This window comes from Chiloscyllium plagiosum, chromosome 43, assembly GCF_004010195.1.
Source record: "Chiloscyllium plagiosum isolate BGI_BamShark_2017 chromosome 43, ASM401019v2, whole genome shotgun sequence".
Lineage (NCBI taxonomy): Eukaryota > Metazoa > Chordata > Chondrichthyes > Orectolobiformes > Hemiscylliidae > Chiloscyllium > Chiloscyllium plagiosum.
Window position 1 is genome coordinate 2221749 of NC_057752.1, and position 21955 is coordinate 2243703.

Genomic DNA, 21955 nt, shown 5'->3' on the forward strand with positions numbered 1-21955 from the left:
CTCTGTCTCTCCTCAATCTTCCTCGCTATCTCTCTACCATCTCCCTCTCTCTTTCTCCACCACTTCTCTCTACCTCCCCCTCCCCCATCACCTCCCCTTCTCTCTCTGTCTCCAACATCTCCCCCTCTCTCCTTGCACAATGGCAGCTGTGAAATTTTAATTAAAGTAGTTGAAAGAAAGTCTTAACGATAGTGACCATGATAACTATCATTGATTGATGTAAAAGCCCATCTGGTTCACTAATGTCCTTTAGGGAGGAAAATCTGCTGTCCTTACCTGGTCTGGCATACACGTGACTCCAGACCCACAGCAATGTAGTTCACCTTGTCCTTTTGAGATGGCCAAGCAAGTCACTCAGTTCAAGGGCAGTTAGGAACAGGGAACAAAAGATTTGGGATGGAAAGGTGCAAATGCAGCCTGATTCCATCTCTATTTTGGGTCTTCAGTGAAGGATTGAAATGATTAAATCTGCATGCATTTCAGTGCCTATAATGTAGGACTATTGTATTGATTCATAACTTTAATTCAACATTTCCTTTCCTTTAATAACCAGGCAACCATTTCCCTGTTCCCTGACAATTAGGTTGTCTGTTTTTGTTACCACATATTTGTTATCTGTTTGCAGGTTTCAAGCATGATCGCTTTACACTACAGAGGGATTTTTTGATGTTTGTCGCACTGTAGTTCAGTCGTTTGGCTGCAAGTGTGTTTCTTGTGGAAAAGAATGCCATCATTACTAAAATGCAGGGTTTTTTTTGATGACAGCAAAATATTAGAGGAACTAGGTGTGACAATCAGGAAGTGCACACAAATGGGAAAAAAATTGTTTGCAACTCCTGTTGTGATCAGGAGAGAAAGTCGCATAAGTGTGTGGATGTGTGACTAAATATTGAGGTTGACGGTAACACTGAAAAACAACATTACCTTACGCCTAAAAGGATTGGAGGGTTTTGTCACATGCAAAAGGCATCCTGCTTGGAGACAGCTGTATTTTTCCTGTTCTCGAGCCCTCCCATTGTTTGTCAATGGTGATTCATGCAGGGAAGTGTCATAAATACAATATGTTCTTATATAATGCTGGCACAACATGACTGTTTCTGGTGTTAGATACTGAGCCACGACAGAAATAGTGAGGTGCAGTTCCACAACCCACTCATTTAGCACAGGCACACACACATTGATACTCAATTGGACATCTAGAGTAATGCATACTGTGTGTGTCTGTATTTGAATTTGACAATTTTTGGTGTTTTAAGTTTATACTGTGACTTTGTTATGTTTGGCTGTATGGCTTCAGGTGAATCAAGGAAAGCAGACAGCTAACATATAAAGTGAACTACTGAATTATTTTCAAATGCACACGCAACCAATCTACAGCTGGGAAATGAAGGACGCTTGGACCATTCGATGTAAGAGCAGAAGTAGGCCATTCAGCCCATTGAGTCTGCTCCACCATTCGATAAGATCAAGGCTGTTCTGATCATCCTCAACTTCACTTTCCTGTCTTTTCTCCATATTTGATTCCCTTATTGATTAAAACTTCATCTATCTCAGCCTTGAATTTACTTAATGACCCAGCCTTGACAGCCCTCTGTGGTAAAAAATTGCATAGATTCACCACCCTCAGAGAAAAACTTCCTCCTCATTTCTGTTTTAAATGTGCGACCCTTTATTCTGAGATGATGCCCTCTGGTCCTAGACTCTCCCACAAGGAGAAACAACCTCTCCATATCTCCCCTGTTGAGTCCCCTAAGAATATTGTATGTTTCAATAAAGTAGCCTCCCATTCTTCTAAATTCCAATGAGTATGGGCCCAACCTACTCACCTACTTCGCATAAGACAGTCCCCTCCATACCTGGCATCGACCCGAACCTTAACCCTAAACTTGCAAGATCCTCCCTCACTGTGTTGAGTGGCTCTGGACTGCCTCCAATGCTGCCAGTCTATCTTTCCTGAGATAAAAGGACCCAAACTGTTCACAGTATTCCAGCTGTTGTCTGACTACAGCCTTGTCATGTTTTAGCAAAGCATCCCTACTTTTAAATTTTATTCCCTTTGAAATAAAGGCCAGCATTCCCTACTACTTACTGAACTTGGATGCTAGTTTTTTGTGATTCATGGATGAGGACTCACAATCTCTCTGTTCTCCTTGAGGCTACCTGTAATTGTTGGCAATTGTTACTTGATTAAATCACTTGTGAATGATGAATAGAATTTTTTTTTTGCCTTCTCTCTCAGGTTTTCACTGCGATCTTTGCAGCGGAAATGTTTATGAAGCTCATAGCAATGGACCCTTACTACTATTTTCAGGAAGGGTGGAACATCTTTGATGGCTTTATCGTGTCCCTCAGTTTAATGGAGCTTGGTCTGGCAAATGTTGAAGGACTGTCTGTGCTGAGGTCCTTCAGATTGGTAAATATCATGTTTTGTTTCATTCTGTTCACAGTTGCTTGCAATCACCTTTGGGCTATGACACCTGAGAAAGTTGCAAGGTTCTCCCTCAGTATGTTGTGTCTTTTGACACCACTGTGTCAACCAAAAAGTTGCAACTGCAATGGGCATGTGATAGGTCTCATGGCAGCCCTGACTCTTTCACAGCAAACAATGTCTGTCTATTTAAATGGCAACTTGCAGAATGCAGTTTACCAAGTCTATTTAAACAACACGTTGCAGCACACAGTCCATTTAAACAGAGTCCCAACTACAGCAAATGGCTACTCATGACTGAAACTGTGACAATGCCTCCCAGTTTAAAAAGAGAATGATTTCACCATTAAGTTTCATTAAACAAGGCATGGCTACATATTATAAATTTGTCATTTCTATTGCAAAATGTTATAATTGGGTGATAGTTACATGCACAGTCTATGTGTAAAATCAATCTAATATCAGAAGCATAAGCAACTAAAGTGGCTCACAACCAGAAAGAGGAATTTATCTCATTTGCAGTGTTTGCATATAAATTAACAGTGACTACAAAAGCAACTCGCTGATAACTAAAAGCCCCTTGAGACATCCTGAAGGTATACAAGTTTTATGATCCCAGCTGACGTTACTCCTGGACAACTCTGATCCCAGAATAAGATCTTGCTTAATAGATCATTATCTGTCTTTTTGTTAATTTAGCATGGCAGTCTTTCAGTGAAGTATAAGCACACAAGGCTGCAGATTTGGTTTAACAATAAAACAGAAATTTCTGACAAAATAAATAAAAGCAAAATTAAACAAACCAACCCATCTAAATATAATAGTTTGAAAGATTTAAAAGCACACAGCAAAACAAAATCACATCTATTCCTAACACTATCACTTTACTTACTCAACAACTAGAGGAATTCCTTCCTTGTCAAATCTGTATGCTTGACTTAACTTCTTCTGAGTTCTGGTTCCATATGCTGTGAAACCTTTTCCTTCAATCCTCACACAACTAATCTTAGACTTTCTCAGTCTTTGGATAATCTGCACAGTTCGAACCAAACATTTTGGGTTTGGAAGTTTCACCACCTACACTCTTTCACGGAGTTAACTTTATTCCTTAACTTCTCTGAACAATCTCCTTTATGTAGAAGAGATTACACTTGTATCTGACTTCAGTCAGACTTCCTTCAAACTGGCCAAAAGCTTTTGAAGAAGATTTTTTAAAAATCTGTTCACCTCAGATTCTGATAAGCTACTAATTTAATGCTTTCTCTTTCTAATTGTACAACATAAACAAATGCCCGTGAACACTCCAGGAGGCATATTCTGTTTAAAATGATGTTTCCAGAAAGACTGTCCTAGTTAAGTTTAAACCCCTTCACAAATATAGACCAACAACTATATGCCACTAGTTTAAAATCCCAACTGTTTTTAAAAAAAAATGTTAAATCACTTACCCTTCATCACACAAAAGAGGGTGTGAATGCTTATGATTATGTGACCTCTGATGATTTGTGATTGAAATTACTGTCTGTTCAATTGATCAAACTTTCTTTTCATTTTATAGTTGAGAGTTTTCAAACTGGCAAAGTCCTGGCCAACACTCAACATGTTGATAAAAATTATTGGCAACTCTGTTGGTGCCTTAGGAAACCTGACATTGGTGCTGGCGATCATCGTCTTCATCTTTGCTGTGGTGGGCATGCAGCTCTTCGGGAAAAGCTACAAGGACTGCGTCTGTAAGATCAATTCCGATTGCATTCTGCCTCGTTGGCACATGAATGACTTCTTCCACTCTTTTCTGATTGTGTTCCGTGTGCTGTGTGGTGAATGGATTGAAACTATGTGGGACTGTATGGAAGTGGCAGGCCAGACCATGTGTCTCATTGTGTTCATGATGGTCATGGTCATTGGCAATCTTGTGGTAAGTAGTGAATTTTACCATGAATGCATGCCAAACACAAATAGTATATGGTGTATTAGAACCATAAGAGTCATTTTATTCCAAGGAATTGCTTGCAATTGCAGACTATGTGACCCTGTCACAAATACGCAAAACTGCATAAAGCAAATGTGGTGTTTTAAAGCTGAGCTGAAAGAAAAAGCCTAGAATTGAAAATTAGATGTAATTTTTAGTAGGCAACTATAAAGAAAAGGTTTCATTTCTTGTGTCCACATTTATTGCATGTAATTCTTGCCTATGTAATTCTAATATGACAGTCAATGAGTTTAACGAAGTATGAAAATGTTTATTTTAAAGTCGTGTTCGCACAAATTTCTAAGAGTGCATCGAGGTGTACAAATACATCCCAGAAGAAATGAATGTCTCAGGAGTTTGTTTTATTGCAAGGTTCTGTGTTTCATTTTGACTGATTATGTGAAGGTCTAATTCTCAGACTGAAATTTCTGGCTCATTGACAGAGCTACCTTGCTTGGGCAATATTTGGCACTGCCCGAATGGGGAGTTCCTGGTGACTGTAGGGGTTACTCTCAACTTTGACAAGACTGGTATATGCCAGGATCATGTATCAGGAAATTGTGAATCCCAGATAGCAATTGGCAATCAAATTCACAGTGTCAGAACATTTCCAGTTCTGCATTCCCAGCGTGTGTTCAGATTAAAATCTAAACTGTCTTCAGCATTTATAGATGCTGAGAAACAAAAATATTACTTTGCTGGTCCTCAACATCAAGGCGCCAGCTTGATTAACACCCTATTCAGCACCTTCGTCATTCATTCCCTCCTCAACCAATGCTCAGTAGCAGCATGCTGAGAAACAAAAATATTACTTTGCTGGTCCTCAACATCATCAAGGCGCCAGCTTGATTAACACCCTATTCAGCACCTTCGTCATTCATTCCCTCCTCAACCAATGCTCAGTAGCAGCAGTGTGTACTATCTACAAGAAATCCACTAAAGATCCTCAGACAGCACCCTCCAAACCCATCACCACTTCCATCTAGAAGGACAAGGGCAGCAGTTACATGGGAATACCGCCCCCTGCAAGTTCCACTCCAAGCCACTCACCATCCTGACTTGGAAATATATTGCCGTTCCTTCAGCGTCGCTGGGTCAAAGTCCTGGAACTCCCTCCCTAAGGGCATTGTGGGTCTACCTACAGCACATAGGATGCAGCGGTTCAAGAAGGCAGCTCACCCCCACATTCTCAAGGGCAACTAGGGATGGACAATAAACCACACCCACATCCCATATACAAATATAAAAAGAAAACAGGTCTTGTGCCCTGAAATCAGAGCCTCTTAATATTTGTGTGGGACTTTTCCTTGAATACTACTTTAACAAATGTTTACTTTCAGTGGTTAAGTTCAAGACAGTTGTGTGTAATTTTAAACACAGTCTGAGAATACTTCAACAAAGATGCGTTTCAAAAGATCAGAATTTTTCCTAAATAAATGAGCAGAGCCCTATCACTATGAAACATAGGAGAAGCTTTCCTTCTGCTGTCCTGTTTTATGTTCACATTTGTTTCACCATAGGTGCTGAACCTGTTCCTGGCCTTGTTGCTGAGCTCTTTCAGTGCTGATAACCTTGCAGCGACTGATGATGATGGTGAGATCAACAACCTTCAGTTGTCTGTGATTAGGATCAAGAAGGGAATCGCCTTCATGAAGGCCTATGGGCATGCATTTGTTCAAAAACATTTTAAGAGCAAAGATGCAGATGAGGCCAAACCACTAGATGAGCTTATAGACAAAAAGGTGAACTACATTGGAAACCATACCGGTGCTGACATCAACCGAGAAATGGACTACCAAAAGAATGGCAATGGCACCACCAGTGGCATTGGGAGCAGTGTGGAAAAGTACATTATTGATGACGACCATAATTCCTTTATCCACAATCCTAATCTTACTGTCAGAGTTCCAATAGCAGTTGGGGAGTCAGACTTTGAAAACCTAAATACTGAAGACTTCAGCAGCGAATCTGAAGTTGGTGGGAGCAAAGAGGTAGGAAGGCATATTCGTAGTTCTTGGCTGTGATCATTGCTTTTTTTTTGTTGTCAAACTACCAGTCAACATTCAGTAATTCAGCTGAATATACCAGAGGCTGAACATCAGAGTGAGAAAATGCTTTCAGGCTAACCAATCCATTCCCCATCCCAAGCACCTTCTGTTTGAAAGGTCTACATTGAACATTTACGCATTTGACAGGATAGTCCAAATTTTTTCTGTCTGATCTGTAGCCTAAGTTTTAACCATGCCAATTTCACTGCTGAAGGAGTGGAGAAATTAATTTCAGACGAATGCATTAAGAATCATTTTATAACCTTTTTTAACATTTGGTTTTTGAAGGTTGAAGTTTTTATTTTCCCTCAGTGACAATGCTCCAAAACATTCTGGGAATGTTCACTGTTCAGACCAGTCATCTTGAGGAAGAATAAGATTCTAGCCCTGAAAAGATTCCAGAACTTAATAAGTAAGTGAGAAACTGGAATTTAGTTTCAGGATAACCACTAGTGGCACATTTTCAGCCAGTGCAGCAACAGGCACATAAGGGCAGTACATGCCTGACTAGGGGCATGACATAGGAGAGAGAGAGAGAGTTGAGATTAGTTGAGCTGTTGCCTGCACCATGTCATGGAGAAATATCTGAGCCTACTTGAGCTAGCCAGATGTGAGGGGATGTCCTCAGAAAGCATGTTTGGCTGAGAACCGAGACTAACATAAGCATGAGTTGAGCAAGGGCTCTGTTTTGACAATTGAAGTTGATCTTGACTTTGTTTGATTGACAATTCTATGCGGTTTTAAAACATTGTTCTTTCTGTGATCACTTTCGTCAAAGTCTCATGTTTATTTGGACAAGGTCAAGGGATGCTAACTGTTTGAAACTCTGTTGATACTTAATGGTCTGTCTGATTGAAACTTTCATTGAATTGTAAAGAACAAAGGAACACTTACCATTGTTAATATATCAGCTCGTTGGATCTATACTTAGTACATCCTAAATAATTGAGCATGGAAGGGGATTAAGTTCTCATAGAGAGTATGGGGGAATCATGAAGAGTGGCAGAGGTGGCATTGGGTTGACATGGGGGATGTGAGAGGCACGGGGAACAACTGAGGGGTGTGGGTAGAACTCTTTAAACTTACTTTTCAAAAGGTTGCATAAATCATAAATCCAGACTATGGTTCGTGACTTCTTTGAGCAGCCAGTGCCCACAAATTGTGGAGAAGCTGGGTGACTCCATTGAAATTGTGAGAGAGCTTGGGAGTTGTTAGGAGATCAAGAAGATGCCTACCTGTACAAAGGAGCCAGCCAGGTCAGCAGTGCAGGGACTATGTGCATCAGTTTAAAATAACTCTGCAATAACCTGGCCATAGAGGCCAAAACAACATTTGACCCCATTGACTAAAATAACAAACCATGATGCAGCAGGCTTCCACTGGAGCTGACAACCACTAGGTCAGGATTGCCAGTTAAATTTTACAAGGAATAACACTTAAAGAAAAGATGAAAGGGAGGAGGATAGTAGCAACTGTTGTTAGAATACTGAATGGACTCACAAACTCTTAACATTTGCCTGTACCTGTGTTTTTGTTTTTGTCACTGTTTACCTGTTATTTCCTTATCTATGCCTGTATTGCTGGCAAGAGAAAGCTTTTCACTGTGCCTCGGTACACGTGACAATAAATTCAATTCAATAACTAGAAACAAATTAATACTATTAAAGAAGAAAACAGTTAAGTGGCTGAAATAGCATCCCTACTGGAGGGGGAATTAAATGTTTGAATGGTTTGCTCAGCATTTAGTAATTAAAGAGCCAGATTGCAGGGATTCAAAGTAATTGCTTGAGGAGAAAGAAATGGTGCAGATTTGATGGGTTGAACAGCCAATTTCTGTCCTATAATATTGCATCAGTTTGACTTTTTCTGAATGCAGTTTTAGGAGAAAGTGAGGACTGCAGGTGCTGGAGAGTCAGAGTTGATAAAGCATGGCACTGGAAAAGCAGAGCAGGTCAGGCAGCATCCAAGGAGCGAGAGAGCCAACGTTTCAGGCAGGACCTTTCTTCAGGACTGGGGAGGTGGAAGGGGGCTGAGAGATAAATGGGGGGACATGGGGCTAGAGGAAAGGTAGGTAGAATGGCAATAAATGGGCGAAGGTAGGAAGTGAATGCGATAGGCCGTTGGAAAGAGTGGAGCGAATATGTGGGAAGGAAGATGGACAGGTAGGTCAGGTCAAGAGGGCGGATCTGAGTCAGAGGGTTGGATCTGGAATGGGGTTGGAAGGAGGTGAGATTTGTAAAATGGTGAATTCAATATTCATGCCATATGGATGTCGGCTCCTCATCTTTCCCTCGCCCCACACCGTCCCACCAACCCCCATTTATCTGTCAGCCCCCTTCCCCATCCCCATTCCTGAAGAAGGGTCCTGCCCGAAACATTGACTCTCCTGCTCCTCAGATGCTGCCTGACCTGCTCTGCTTTTCCAGCACCACACTTTATCAACTCTCAATGCAGTTTTGCCCAGCTCTCAAGTGCCAGTTGGATTAATCATTAACCATCATGCTAGAATAAATTGCAATTGTCTGGTCTTTTCTAATAGTTTTGACTGAAACTAGGGTGTCAATTTTAACCCCATGCAGATTTAAAAAGACAGGAGCAGTGCCAAATTTCAAGCCTGGGATGTTAAACAGATTATGATCTGAACGGTGTTAGATTGAGAAAGGGGAATGTGCAATAAGACCTGGGTGTCTTTGCACACCAATCGCTGAAATTAGACATTGCAGGTGCAGCAGGCGGCGAAGAAGGCAAATAGTATGTTGGCCTTCATAGTGAGGAGCAGGAAGGTCTTGCTGCTATTGTACAGGAGTCTTGGTGAGACCACCCCTGGAGTACTGTGTGCAGTTTTGGTCTCCTTATCTGAGGAAGGATGTTCTGGTGATGGAGAGTTTATCAGACTGATTCCTGGGATGACATATGAAGAGAGACTGAAATAGGACTATTTTCACTGGAGTTTAGAAGAATGAGGGGGTGGATCTCATGGAAACCTATAAACTTCTAACAGGACTAGACAAGGTAAACATAGGAAGGATGTTCCTCATGACCATGGTGTCCAAAATCAGGGATTGCAATCTAAGGATATGGGGAAGGGCATTTAGGACTGAGATGAGGAGAAATTATTTCACCCAGAGAGTGATGAGCCTATGAAATTCTCTGCCATAGAAAGCAGTTGAGGCCAAAATATTGAAAGTTTTCAGAGAAGGAGTTAGATTGAGTTCAAAACAAACACAGAGTACACTGTAGAAACTCAGCAGGACTGGCATCATCTGTGGGGAGAGAAACAGTTAATGTTTCCAGTCCAGTATGCTTCTTCTTCAGAACTGAAAGAATGTCAGGATATGGGGAGAAGGTAGAAACAGGAACTGAATTGGACAATCAGCCATGTGCTTATTGAATAACAGAGCAGGCTGAAAGGGCTGAATTTCTTACTTCTCCTCATTGCTGCATTTCTATGTTTAATTCCCTGGGGCTCATTTGATTGCTCATTGCTCCAATTCCCGCTCCAAAATAGGCAGCATTAGGGTGCAGACTGGCTCAAAGTGTGGTGGGGCTCCTTGCACGTGAGGATGATGGTGAATATTTGGAGACCTGGTAGAAATAGGGGAGTCTGTAGTTGATGAGTGAAGCTCCTCCTGTGAGGCCTCACAATGCTTGTCCAGCTGACCCCCACATAGACACATTTGACAATTGCTTTGGAGACCTCTTCTGTCTCCAAAGCCAGCTACAGACCAGTTTTAAGGAGCTACCTCATCTGATTACAAAATCCAAAATACTGTGAACAGGTAACTTGTGATGCGATAGTAATGTCTCTACCTCTGGGCCAGGAGGCTTAGGTTCAAGTCCCAGCTGCTCCAGAGATGTATCATGGCATGTCCCAACAGGTTGATGAAATTGCTACCTGCTTGTCTTCACTACCTGCCTAGTCTCTGCCAGCTACCTTGGAGAGTGATTTTAATCCTGCATCTATGTCATGCTTAGAAAAATCTTTGCTGGGAATTACAGGGAATTTAGAGCTGTAGCATCTGTTGGTGGTTTTCCACCAAGTGCTTTTGTTGTACAAAGTCTGGCAGAGGTTTCTTGTAAATGCTCTATCTCTGCTAAGGTGAGAGGAGAAAGATTTAAGAAGGAACTGAGGGACAACTTCTTCATGCAGAGAGTGTGTGTGTATGGAATGGGCTGCCAGAAAATATGGTTGAGGTCATACAATGCTTTAAAAAGCATTTGGATAGATACATGAATGGGAAGAGTTTAGAGGGATATGGACCAAATGCAAACAATTGGAACTAGCTGAGCGGGCACCATGGTCAGTATGGGCCAGTTTGGGCCGAAGGGCCTATTTCCTTGCTGTTTTACTCTATGACTCTGTGACTCTAAGTGTTTGATAGCGCAGTATTTAAAGAACCTCAAATTCATATAGAATGAAAGCCTAATCAAAGTATCTAAAATTATTCAAAGTCAAGAGTGGACTAGAGGTCTTGTGGTGCAGTGCCTCTGAGCTAGAAGCTCTATGTTCCAGTAGTGGCTGCTGAGGTGCTGTGCCTTTGGACAGAGGACTGAATAAAAGAAGGTGAGGTGGCCAAGAAGCCCAATTCCCTTTCAATATGGGGTCCATAACCAGGGGCATAGATTTCAGGGAAGAGGTTTCAAGGGCATTCAAGCAGAAAGACTTTGACCCGGAGGTAAATGGGAATCGAGAACATACTGCCTGAAGGGTTGATAGAGGCAGGGATCCTCATAAAAAGGGCTTGGAGCTGTACTTGAGATAGCATGGCCTACAGGGTTACAGACCCCAAGAGTGAAACATGGCATTAGGTTGAAAGGATCTTTGTCAACTTGTACAGACATGGTGGGCCAAATCGGCATATTTCATAAAGTAAATTCAATGATATTAGATAAGATGCTGCTTTATCTTAGATCTTGAAATATTTGACACCACAGATGCGGTAGAGAATTTTTAAATCATTGGTGAATGTGAGGGACAGCAACAGTGGTCAATTGTGTTTCTTTTTTTCTATACACTTATCAGTATCACCAAAGGTTTTCAAAATGGGGAGCATCAGATCAGGCCCTTCCTTAGTCCTGTTCCTTTGACAAATGGTCTTGTTTTGCTTTGCTAAACATTTTGATGTAAAAAGCTAATTATCTTCCAAAACGTTTTTTCAGTTGGTTTATTTCCACAAAGGGTGTTAATACCCAATGGTTACTGTCACTCTTCTGGGTAGCAACTTGAGTGGATGTTTGGTACGGACTGTGGAAAAATGTCAAAAATGGGTATTTGTGCGATTTTCCCAGGGTTTTGTTTACCGTGAGTGAACAATCTGAGATTTCTGGTCAGAAATATGAAAAATAGGAGTGGGAGTAGGTCATTCAGCCCTTCAAGCCTGCTCCATTAGTCAATCAGATAATAGCTGGTCATCCACTTCAGTACCCTGTTCTTGCTTTCTCCCCATATCCTTTGATCCCTTTAGCTTTCCGAACAATATCCAATTCCTTCTTGAAAATGTTTCAGAGACATTTTTCCATTTGTTGCTTACAAACCCTGTTGTGTTGCTTGATAGCTTAAATATTTGCCAAACATTTTCAAAGTTGTAGTCTCTGAAATTTTGAATTTTGTTATGCCACTCTGAATGTCTTGTGATGAAACTGTTGGATAGTTTCAAGATCTTCAGAAACAGGAAGAATAAGTGGAAGACTATAAAGGCGGGCAAAGTTCCTGGGGGTCCAGTGTTCACAAGTGGCATCAGGGTGCCAGTTTGGTGCCCAATTACATGCAGAAGAGGCATGATTTTGATGGTCTTTATCAATAGCCACCAATCACGCTGCCTTTCTCACTGCTAAAGCTGCTTCCCCTGGAAATTCTTAATTGTCTATGCTGGCTGCAAAGCATGAGGAAACACATGTCCCCTTTCCCCAAATGCTGCATTATTCACTTAATTGCCACACCAAAACAAATTGAATCACCAATGCAGAGCAAGATTCACTTATATTACACTGAAATGGAAAAAACTCAAATAGATTTAAGAGTGTGCATTGAGGAGCGGGATGGTTTAAGTTAAATAGGGGATAAAGTGAGAGAGATCCATTTCCTGGTCCAAAGTGTACTCCTGGTGCCACAAAGCAAAGCTTTGAACTGGCTGCATCTCCCCTGTCAAGTCCTGTCAGAATTGTATATGTTTCAATAAGGTCACCTTTCATACTTCTCAACTTCAATGAGTACACACTCAACCTACTCAACCTCTCCTCATAAGACAGTCCCTCCATACCCTTGAATATATTTAATGACCCAGCCTCAACAGCTCTCTGCTGTAAAGAATTCCACAGATTCACGGCCATCTGAGAGAAGAAATTCCTCCTCATCTTGCTTCAGTGTGGGACCCCTTATTCTGAGATGATGCTCTCTGGTCCTAGACTGTCCCATAAGGGGAAAACAACCTTTTAGCATCTACCCTGTCAAGTCCTCTAAGAATTTTATATATGTCAATAATGTTGCCTCTCATTCTTCTATATTCCAATTAGTCCAGAGGCAATGTACTCATAAGACAGTCCCTCCACACCTGGAATCAGCCCAGTGAACCTTCTCTGGACTGCCTCCAATATCAGCATATCTTTCCTTCAATAAGGGCTCATAATTGTTCGGTTATGGTTTGACTGCTACCATGTATCATTTTAGCAAGATTTCCCTATTTTTATACCATCTGTTTATTGCCAAATGTTAGCCCCATTGCCCTCCTTCCAAAGATGCTCAAGGGCATCCAATTTTCCACCAGCTTCCCACTGTTTTCCAGCTGGATTTAAATGATGCCTGGTGTTCAAATAACCCAGGCTTTCTTTCATGAGCAGTAAGTCTGTTTTCAACTCACTCTACTGCTCACCTGCCCAGAGTTAAGCCTTTATCTCTATGTTGTCCATTAATGAAGTGGCATTATTGCTTTAAGACTTTTAACCCTTACAGTACTAAACCAGTACGTAGAATAAAAATGTAATACCATAAATGAATTATTACAAGCTGTGTCACTTCAGACAAGAGAGTCGAGGTGGGAAGTATATCCTCAATAATGTAACTGACAGTGGAATAAAATGGCAACTTCTGTATACTGCATGTACTTCAGAATCCCCATCAATAATGATCATGCATTATTGTGATAGCACTCTTTCATCAACCTCAATAGATGAATATCTGAACAAGATATCTTTCATGTCCCCTTCCTTTTCCATGTTTCCTTTAGCATGCTATCAAGGGATTTGAAATTTCATGTGCAAACTTAGTAAAAAATGCATCATTGGCTAATCATCTTCCTTAAAGCAAGCAACAAAGTAAATTATGGGAATACAACAATGATGGGCAGGACAAGACCTTGATCTGTTCAGCTCCAAGGAATAGTTTGTCACAAAAGATTGACTTGCCATACCAATTGAAGCTGTATGGACTTCCAAAGTGCCTGAATGTGTTTATTATTGCTGTTTCACAGGAACAAAGTATATTGTTGTGTCAAAGACAATAATTCCACAGTGAAAGTACACTATGTATCCAGACACTTTGGTATATTTTGAACTTTGAGGCCTCAGCGTCCAGCAGTTTGGCAATTATGCGGAAAGTTGGGATTGTCAGTGCAAAATATCTAAAGGACATTTGAGTTATAATGAAAGGCTGGATAGACTGGGACTTGTTTCACAGGAGCTTAGGAGGTTGACAGGCAACCTGATAGAAATGTATAAAATAATAAGGGGTATGAATAGAGTTATTGTCTTTTCCCTGGGATGGAAGATTTCAAGAGCAGGGCACTCATTTTTAAGGTGAGAGGAGAAAGATTTTAAAAAGACATGAGATGGAAATTTTTGACACAGAGTGGTTTGTGTATGGAAAGAACTTCCTGAGGAAGTGGTGAATGCAGATACAATTACACCGTTTAAAAGATATTTTGATAAGTACCTGAACAGGAAAGGTTTGGAGGGATATGGGCCAGGAGCAAGTAGGTGGGAGTAGTTTAGTTTGGGATTATGTTCGACATGGACTAGTTGGACGGAAGGGTCTATTTCTGTGCTATATGACTCTAGGACTCAGCTTATGACAACCAAAGGGATTGACTCTCCATCTTGACACCATCTTTTCCAGCATTTCTCTTTGATTTTCTGCAGAATGGAATAACTGCTGTGTAAATTTAACCACATGATCTGTAAGACATCCTTCTTTGTATATATTTTTGCCTCAAGCATCGCAACTTTAAATAAAAAGAAACAGCCGCTCTTTCTTTTATTTCCCAAGGCGATGCTTTGGTCTTCAGCAATCAGAGACATTCCGCTTGTTTTAAAATGTATACAAAAGTTTGGCAGTTAACTGTCAGTCATCATTCGCAGGATCAGTCTTCATGGCAAAACCTCTACCAATTAACACTGACTTCATTTACAGTATAAAGATTATGACCCCTTTAAATTAAAACTCTTGTCAATTGTCTGGATGAGTGCATGTATCAACAAAATATGTCTTTTTCCAGAAATATCAAAAAAAAGTACTAAAAACTGATGGTCAGGACAAGATAGCATTGCGTATAAGTCTGTCTGCTTTTGTTGTGATGACATCTATTCCTTCAGCATTGCTTATGTTGTTATGGAGTTACCAATCATTCGCTTGTCTTATGAATTTGCAGAAACTGGATGATACCAGCTCGTCGGAAGGAAGCACAATAGATATAAAGCCAGAAGGAGAAGAGGGCCCACCAGTAGAGCAACCTGAAGAGTACTTAGACCCTGAAGCATGCTTCACTGATGGTAGGGCCTGACTAAATGACATTGTGAAATCACAGTTAGCATTGCAAAAGATGAGTTGGGTTAGAATGACTTATACTGGGTGCAAGTCATGGACAACTGATGTATTCTTCATGCTCTTTTTCTACAATAGATAAGAACTTAAGAAGGTAAAAACAATCTTTACCATCTAAAAGGTGCACTGCAGAAATTCACCAAAGGTCCTTAGACAGCACGTTCCAAACCCATGACCACTTCCATCTAGAAGGACAAGGGTACCAGATACATGGGAACACCATCACCTGCAAGTTTCCCTCCAAGGAACTCACCATCCTGACTTGGGAATATATCACTGCTCCTTCAGTGTCGCTGGGTCAAAATCCTGGAACTCCCTCTCTAAGAGCATTGTGGGTCTATCTACAGCATGTAGACTGCAGCTCACCAGCACCTTCTCAAGTGGCAACTAGGGACAGACAATAAATATTGGCCAGCCAGCAACACCCACATAGCATGAATGAATAAAAAAAATTTAAGTTAATCAGAAAGGGATGGTCTTGTTGGTCAAAATGTCCTTTCTCATTGTTGGATGAAATAATAATTGCTGAAAAGTGCGGATTCAGAAATTGCATTCTGTCTTTGAGCGAATTGGTCACCTTAGCTGAATATCATTGAGATAATTAACTGAGAAATTATCCCACCCCAATAGTCATTGAACCGTGTGTTTGCATTTTCCATAGGTTGTGTGCAACGCTTTAAATGTTGTCAAGTTAGTATTGAGGAAGGCTGGGGAAAACCATGGTGGACTTTGCGAAAGACCTGCTTCTTAATTGTGGAACATAACTGGTTTGAAACCTTCATTGTTTTCATGATTCTGCTCAGCAGTGGAGCTCTGGTAAGTCCTTGTAAAGTCGAGCAGCATTTGCCTTGGGCATGACTGTACATTTATTGTCTTGTCACTTAGCCAAATGAAAAGCAGAATTCTGAAGCTGAGTCTAATGCCCATTTTCTTTTGTTGTAGTTATATGCTGCCTGCATTTTCAGGTGTTTTATCTTCCTTTCAGTGCAAACTCTTTCTGGGATTCAGGTCCCATAGGTGCCAGGCACTGTTCAATTCTCTTAATGGTCATTTAACATGAGTGCATGTGAACAGCCTGTGGCCTCAATTGCAACTGAGCCTTCTCTTGTGGTCTTGTCCAAATCCAAGATTTTCCAGCAGCCTCCCTTTCCATCTGACCCTATCAGTATAATCTTAGTGAGAGATACTGGCACACTGGTAACAGCACCAGGCTAGTAATCCAAAGCACTGGGGACATGGGTTCAAATTTAATGAATAGATCTGGAATTGAAAGGTTGTCTCAGCAACAGTGACTATTGCTGTACGGGTATATCAGCTTATTACCCTGTCTGAACTGCTGGTCATGATGAAGGTTGCTGCCACCATCCTGTTTGAGTGTAGAAAACTACAGGCCTGTTCGGTCTCGTGTGGGAGAGGAAAACCACCTCCTCGTCCAACTAGAAGAGGCTCATGTAGTTCACAAGGTGTAGTTTATTGCATGTACTTAGCCAAATGAAAAGCAGAATTCTGAAGCTGAGTCTAATGCCCATTTTCTTTTGTTGTAGTTGTATGCTGCCTGCATTTTCAGGTGTTTTATCTTCCTTTCAGTGCAAACTCTTTCTGGGATTCAGGTTCCATAGGTGCCAGGCACTGTTCAATTCTCTTAATGGTCATTTAACATGAGTGCATGTGAACAGCCTGTGGCCTCCATTGCAACTGAGCCTTCTCTTGTGGTCTTGTCCAAATCCAAGATTTTCCAGCAGCCTCCCTTTCCATCTGACCCTATCAGTATAATCTTAGTGAGAGATACTGGCACACTGGTAACAGCACCAGGCTAGTAATCCAAAGCACTGGGGACATGGGTTCAAATTTAATGAATAGATCTGGAATTGAAAGGTTGTCTCAGCAACAGTGACTATTGCTGTACGGGTATATCAGCTTATTACCCTGTCTGAACTGCTGGTCATGATGAAGGTTGCTGCCACCATCCTGTTTGAGTGTAGAAAACTACAGGCCTGTTCGGTCTCGTGTGGGAGAGGAAAACCACCTCCTCGTCCAACTAGAAGAGGCTCATGTAGTTCACAAGGTGTAGTTTATTGCATGTTGCAACATGTTACTGGCTACATTGATATTATAGACATTGTTCCAGAGACTTTGAAGAGGACCCAGACTGATTCCTGGGGTGGCAGAACTGACGTATGGAGAGAGACTGAATTGGATTAGGCCTATATTCACTGGAGTTTAGAAGAATTAGGGAGGGTCGCATAGAACCCTATAAAATTCCACCAGGACTAGACAGTATGGATGCAGGAAGGATGTTCCCAATGACTGGGGAGTCCAGAACCAGGGGGTCACAGTCTAAGGATCAGGGTAGGCCATTTAAGACTGAGATGAGGAGAAATGTCTTCACCCAGAGAGTGGGGAGCCTGTGGAATTCTCTGCCACAGGAAGCAGTTGAGGCCAAAACATTGAATGTTTTCAAGAAGGAGTTAGAGATAGTTCTTAGGTTTAAAGAGATTAAAAGGATGGAGGGAGAAAGCAGGAACAGGGGACTGAGTTGGATGATCAGCCAGGATCATATTGAATGGGGGAGCAGAGTCAACAGGCCAAATGGCCTACTCCTGCTCCTATTTGCTAAGTTTCTATGTTAGGTGCCACTCCTTTGTCGAGCCCAGAATGATCTGCCCATAAGTTCACATGACATCATTATAGAAGTTGATGCTTATGACGTTCCTCAGTATTATCTCTGTCAAACCCATATACAATAACCAGGGCAATATCTGGATGACTAATATCCTTTCAGGAAGGAAATGGCCATCTTGCCCAGTATGGCCTGGATGTGACTCCAGACCCAGAGCAATGTGGTTGACTTTGAACTACCTTCTTAAATCGCCTGGCATGACACTTGAGTTCAAGAGCAACAAATAATGGCTTTGCCAGTGATGCTAATCTCCCATGAAAGAGAGAAGTTTTTTCTTCCTCATGGATTGATCTGTCTTCCCCTTAAGTACATCAACACCATTCCCCTCGATTACTCCATGTGGAGACAGGTTATGCATCTTCTGGGGAAAGAGGTTTCTTCTGAATTCCCAATTGAATTTGTTAGTGACTATCTTCTCCTTAGGATCCCTAGTTCTGATCTTGCAGACAAATGGAAACTTTTCCATATCAAAGCTCTCCATAATCTTTAAGAACTTTAGGAGGTCAGTTTTAAGTTGTCTCTTTTCTGGAGAGAAGAGCCCCAGCCTATTCAGTCTTTCCTAATGGTTATTTATAGCCCCCTGGCTCTGCTGTAAGTTGAGTGAATCCTTTAATTAATCAAGCCAAATTTGTAAAGATAAAAATTATACCATTGCATGGCATGATGGTATTAGCTGCAACATAGGTATGACTATGGATTCTTTACTAAATAGGTTTCAGGTTTAATCCCCAGGCTGTGCATCCAGTGTCTGAAGTTAGTGAGGGCAATTTGTGAAAGTATTACAGCAGTCTACCAGGACTGGGGAGAGGGGGTGCCAGCTTGGGTGACTCCAGCGGATTGTCTAGCATGGGAAGAAGAACCTGGGGCAAACTAAAATAACACCACAACATACACACACAATTTAATACAAGGCCAACAATCAAGAAATAAGGAAAAAAGGCCAGCCGATGTCTGAGGAGCCAAGCCTTGGCTCAAGACAGTGCATTTCGAAGAGATATTCTTTTGTTTCCAAGAACAATTGCTGTACAGTTTTAAAATGGTTGTTCTTTTCAGGCTTTTGAAGATATTTACATTGAACAGCGGAAGACAATCCGGACTATCCTTGAGTATGCTGACAAGATCTTCACATATATCTTTATCCTTGAGATGTTGTTGAAGTGGACGGCCTATGGATTTCAAAAGTACTTCACGAATGCATGGTGTTGGCTGGACTTCCTCATTGTCGATGTACGTGTCCAACTTTTTTGTGTACTTTTTGACATCTTTAAGTGCTGGTGGGTGTGCATGATATAGTTATGTTTAGTTATATTCTCATCTAGCAGTATAAATGTGTTTAATTCAACATAATATATTTAAGGTACAATGAACTGTTGTGCCAATCTTGTCAAGGTGTGTTATGAGCAAGGAAGTTTAGTCTCATAAATAAGCCTAAAATTGAACAGCAAATTATGTCAATGAGATGCCTCCGTAATGGTTTTACAGGTGACTTCAGGGCTTAATCTGGTAAATAAATTGGTTTAAGAGATGGAGGGTTTTGGTCAATAGTTTAGTAGCGAATCTGAAGAAGACTTAAATCTTCATTCCATTCAGATTCCCTTCACCTAAGAAAGCTTGAACCATTCCCTTTTTTGGCAAATATATTATTTGTTAATTTTAAGTTCAGAGGTTAACAGGCAGTGTCAAATGATCTCTTAAAAGATAAAATTTGTACTAACAAAATCCCAGTGTATTTAAAAATGGAAATATTGATAGTGAATGTAAGATGTTGGAGATGCAGTGCTTTTATTTCTAATTCATTTTGCAGAAATTAGAGCCAAATATTGTCCTTTATTCATATCTGCATTGATTTGTAGCTCTTTTTCTGTATACAGAAAAATTGAGGCCCAGATTTTAAGGGTACCCTGTCCATTAGCCATCTTTCAATCATTTAAACATTCAAATGTTAACATATGGTAAAGCTTGTTTTGTGATGTTGTCATAACTTGGAATTTTATGTTCTGCCACCAGAGAAATACCTGTGATTTACTTTCATTGTTTGAAGCATTTGTCTGTGCAAATCTGTTGCCTGTGCTGGGTTGTTCTATTATAGCACTATTATGCAAACCTGTTCCAAAATAATTAAGTTGCCATTTCAAATTTGGGTGTTTTGTTGAACGAGGAAGGCATTGACTTCAGGAAGTTATGTATGTGTAACAATGTTCTCCTGTGATTCAAATGGCAGTTTGACATATGACAGGACAATATGGTCTCCTTAATGTTATACTGGGCATCCTTAATGCAGTGCTTCCTTTTAATCTGCCACAGGCTTTCCTTTATTAGCTGCTATATTGAAGTGTTGACATTTCTTTTTGCTGTGGGATAATTGAAAAGTATATTTTTGTCATGCTACTACACTCAAGCTTCAAAGTTGCCAATGCTGTTGTAGTAATTTTCAGTATGTCCTTAGAAATGGGTGCCATACATTGCACAGTGCAACTACAAGCCAAGCATAATACACAAGGCATGTCATATTTTTATTTTCTAATAACCTGTTCAGAGCCATTATGACACACTTCCAGAGCAGATGGGACTTGAAGCCGGGACTCCTGGTTCAGCGGTAGGGGCACTACCACTGTGCCACAAGAACCTCAATGTATGTTATTCTCTTATAGCATAGTTTGGGGTAGAAATTTGCCTCGAGTGAGCAGGCAAAATAGATTATTAGTATTGAATTATCTGGCCATTCTATGCCATCCCAAATGAATTCCATTCATTTGAATCTATCAAGTCAGGTATATAGTCCAGACAACACTCATGTTTAGTTGGCCATTCAGTCCTTTGAGCCTCCTCTCCTGTGGCTAATCCTCTTTCTCAATGCCATGGGGGTGTCGATTAGCTCAGTTGGTTGGATGGCTGGTTTGTGATGTAGAGTGACCCATCAGTATAGGTTCAATTCACACACTGGCTGAGGTCACCAAGAAGGTCCCACCTTCCCAACGTTACCCCTCACCTGAGGTGTCACCACCAGTCATCTCTCTAATAAGAGAATAGCCCTGTGGTCCTCTGGGACAACAGTGACTTTACCTTATCCCAATGCCTGCTTTCTCCCCATACCCCTTCATGTCTTTAAAACTAAAAATGTATCGATCTCTTTCTTGAATATGTTCAGTGACTTGGCATCCACAGCCTTCTGTGTTTCAATAGGGTGACCACCTTCTGAGTAAAGAATTCTTTTCTCATCTCAGTCCTAGATGGTCTACCCCTATCCCGAGATTGTGACCCTTGGTTCTAGACTCTGTCACCAGGGGAAATAAAATAATAAAGAATAAAATTGATAATAATAAATTAATAGTCCATTTGAAAGGAATAGTTTAATGCCTCCATTAAAATAGTGGCTAAAGTAATGCACACAACATAATCTCTGGACGATGATGTTTAATTTCAATAAAACATCATTGGGGTAGAAAGTTGTCACCGACAGTGATGTAGAACGAGCAGTATTGAATCAGCTGCCTGATATTAACTCAATTGCAGCCAATGGGCCCAGATGAATTCCTACCCTAGAGTTTATCTCTGTAATGAGTCTAAAAATCCATGTCACTTTTAGCCAAAATTTTAATACACATGTATTAAGAGGTTGAAAGTCTATTTTAGCAGATAGACCATAAGACCATCAGATATAGGAGCAGAATTAGGCTATTCAGCCCATCGAGTCTGCTCTACCATTCATTCATGACTGATGTGTCTCTGAACCCTATTCTCCTGCCTCCTCCCCATAACCCTTAATCCCCTTACCAATCAAGAACCTATCTATCTCTGTCTTAAATACACTCAATGACTTGGCTTTCACAGCCCCCTGTGACAAAGTGTTCCACAGATTCACCTCCCTCTAGCTGAAGAAATTCCTCCTCATCACAGTTCTAAAGGGTTGTCCCTTCATTCTGAGGCTGTTCCTCATGTGATAAGCCCTTCATCACCAGGATCATTCTTGTGAACCTCCTTTGGACCCCTTCCAAGGCCTGTGCGTCCTTCCTTA

The 21955-nt window shown here is 41.0% G+C and overlaps 1 protein-coding gene across 1 annotated transcript in view; it reads left to right on the forward strand.

Moving 5' to 3' along the window:
* Positions 1–21955, forward strand: part of LOC122543258 (sodium channel protein type 8 subunit alpha-like) — a 199539-nt gene that overhangs the window by 143913 nt on the left and 33671 nt on the right. Inside the window, exons 14-19 of the mRNA XM_043681730.1 lie at positions 2240–2413; positions 3987–4343; positions 5918–6388; positions 15088–15208; positions 15922–16076; positions 18994–19167. Coding sequence (XP_043537665.1) covers positions 2240–2413; positions 3987–4343; positions 5918–6388; positions 15088–15208; positions 15922–16076; positions 18994–19167 — 1452 coding nt within the window. The remainder of the gene's footprint in view (positions 1–2239; positions 2414–3986; positions 4344–5917; positions 6389–15087; positions 15209–15921; positions 16077–18993; positions 19168–21955) is intronic.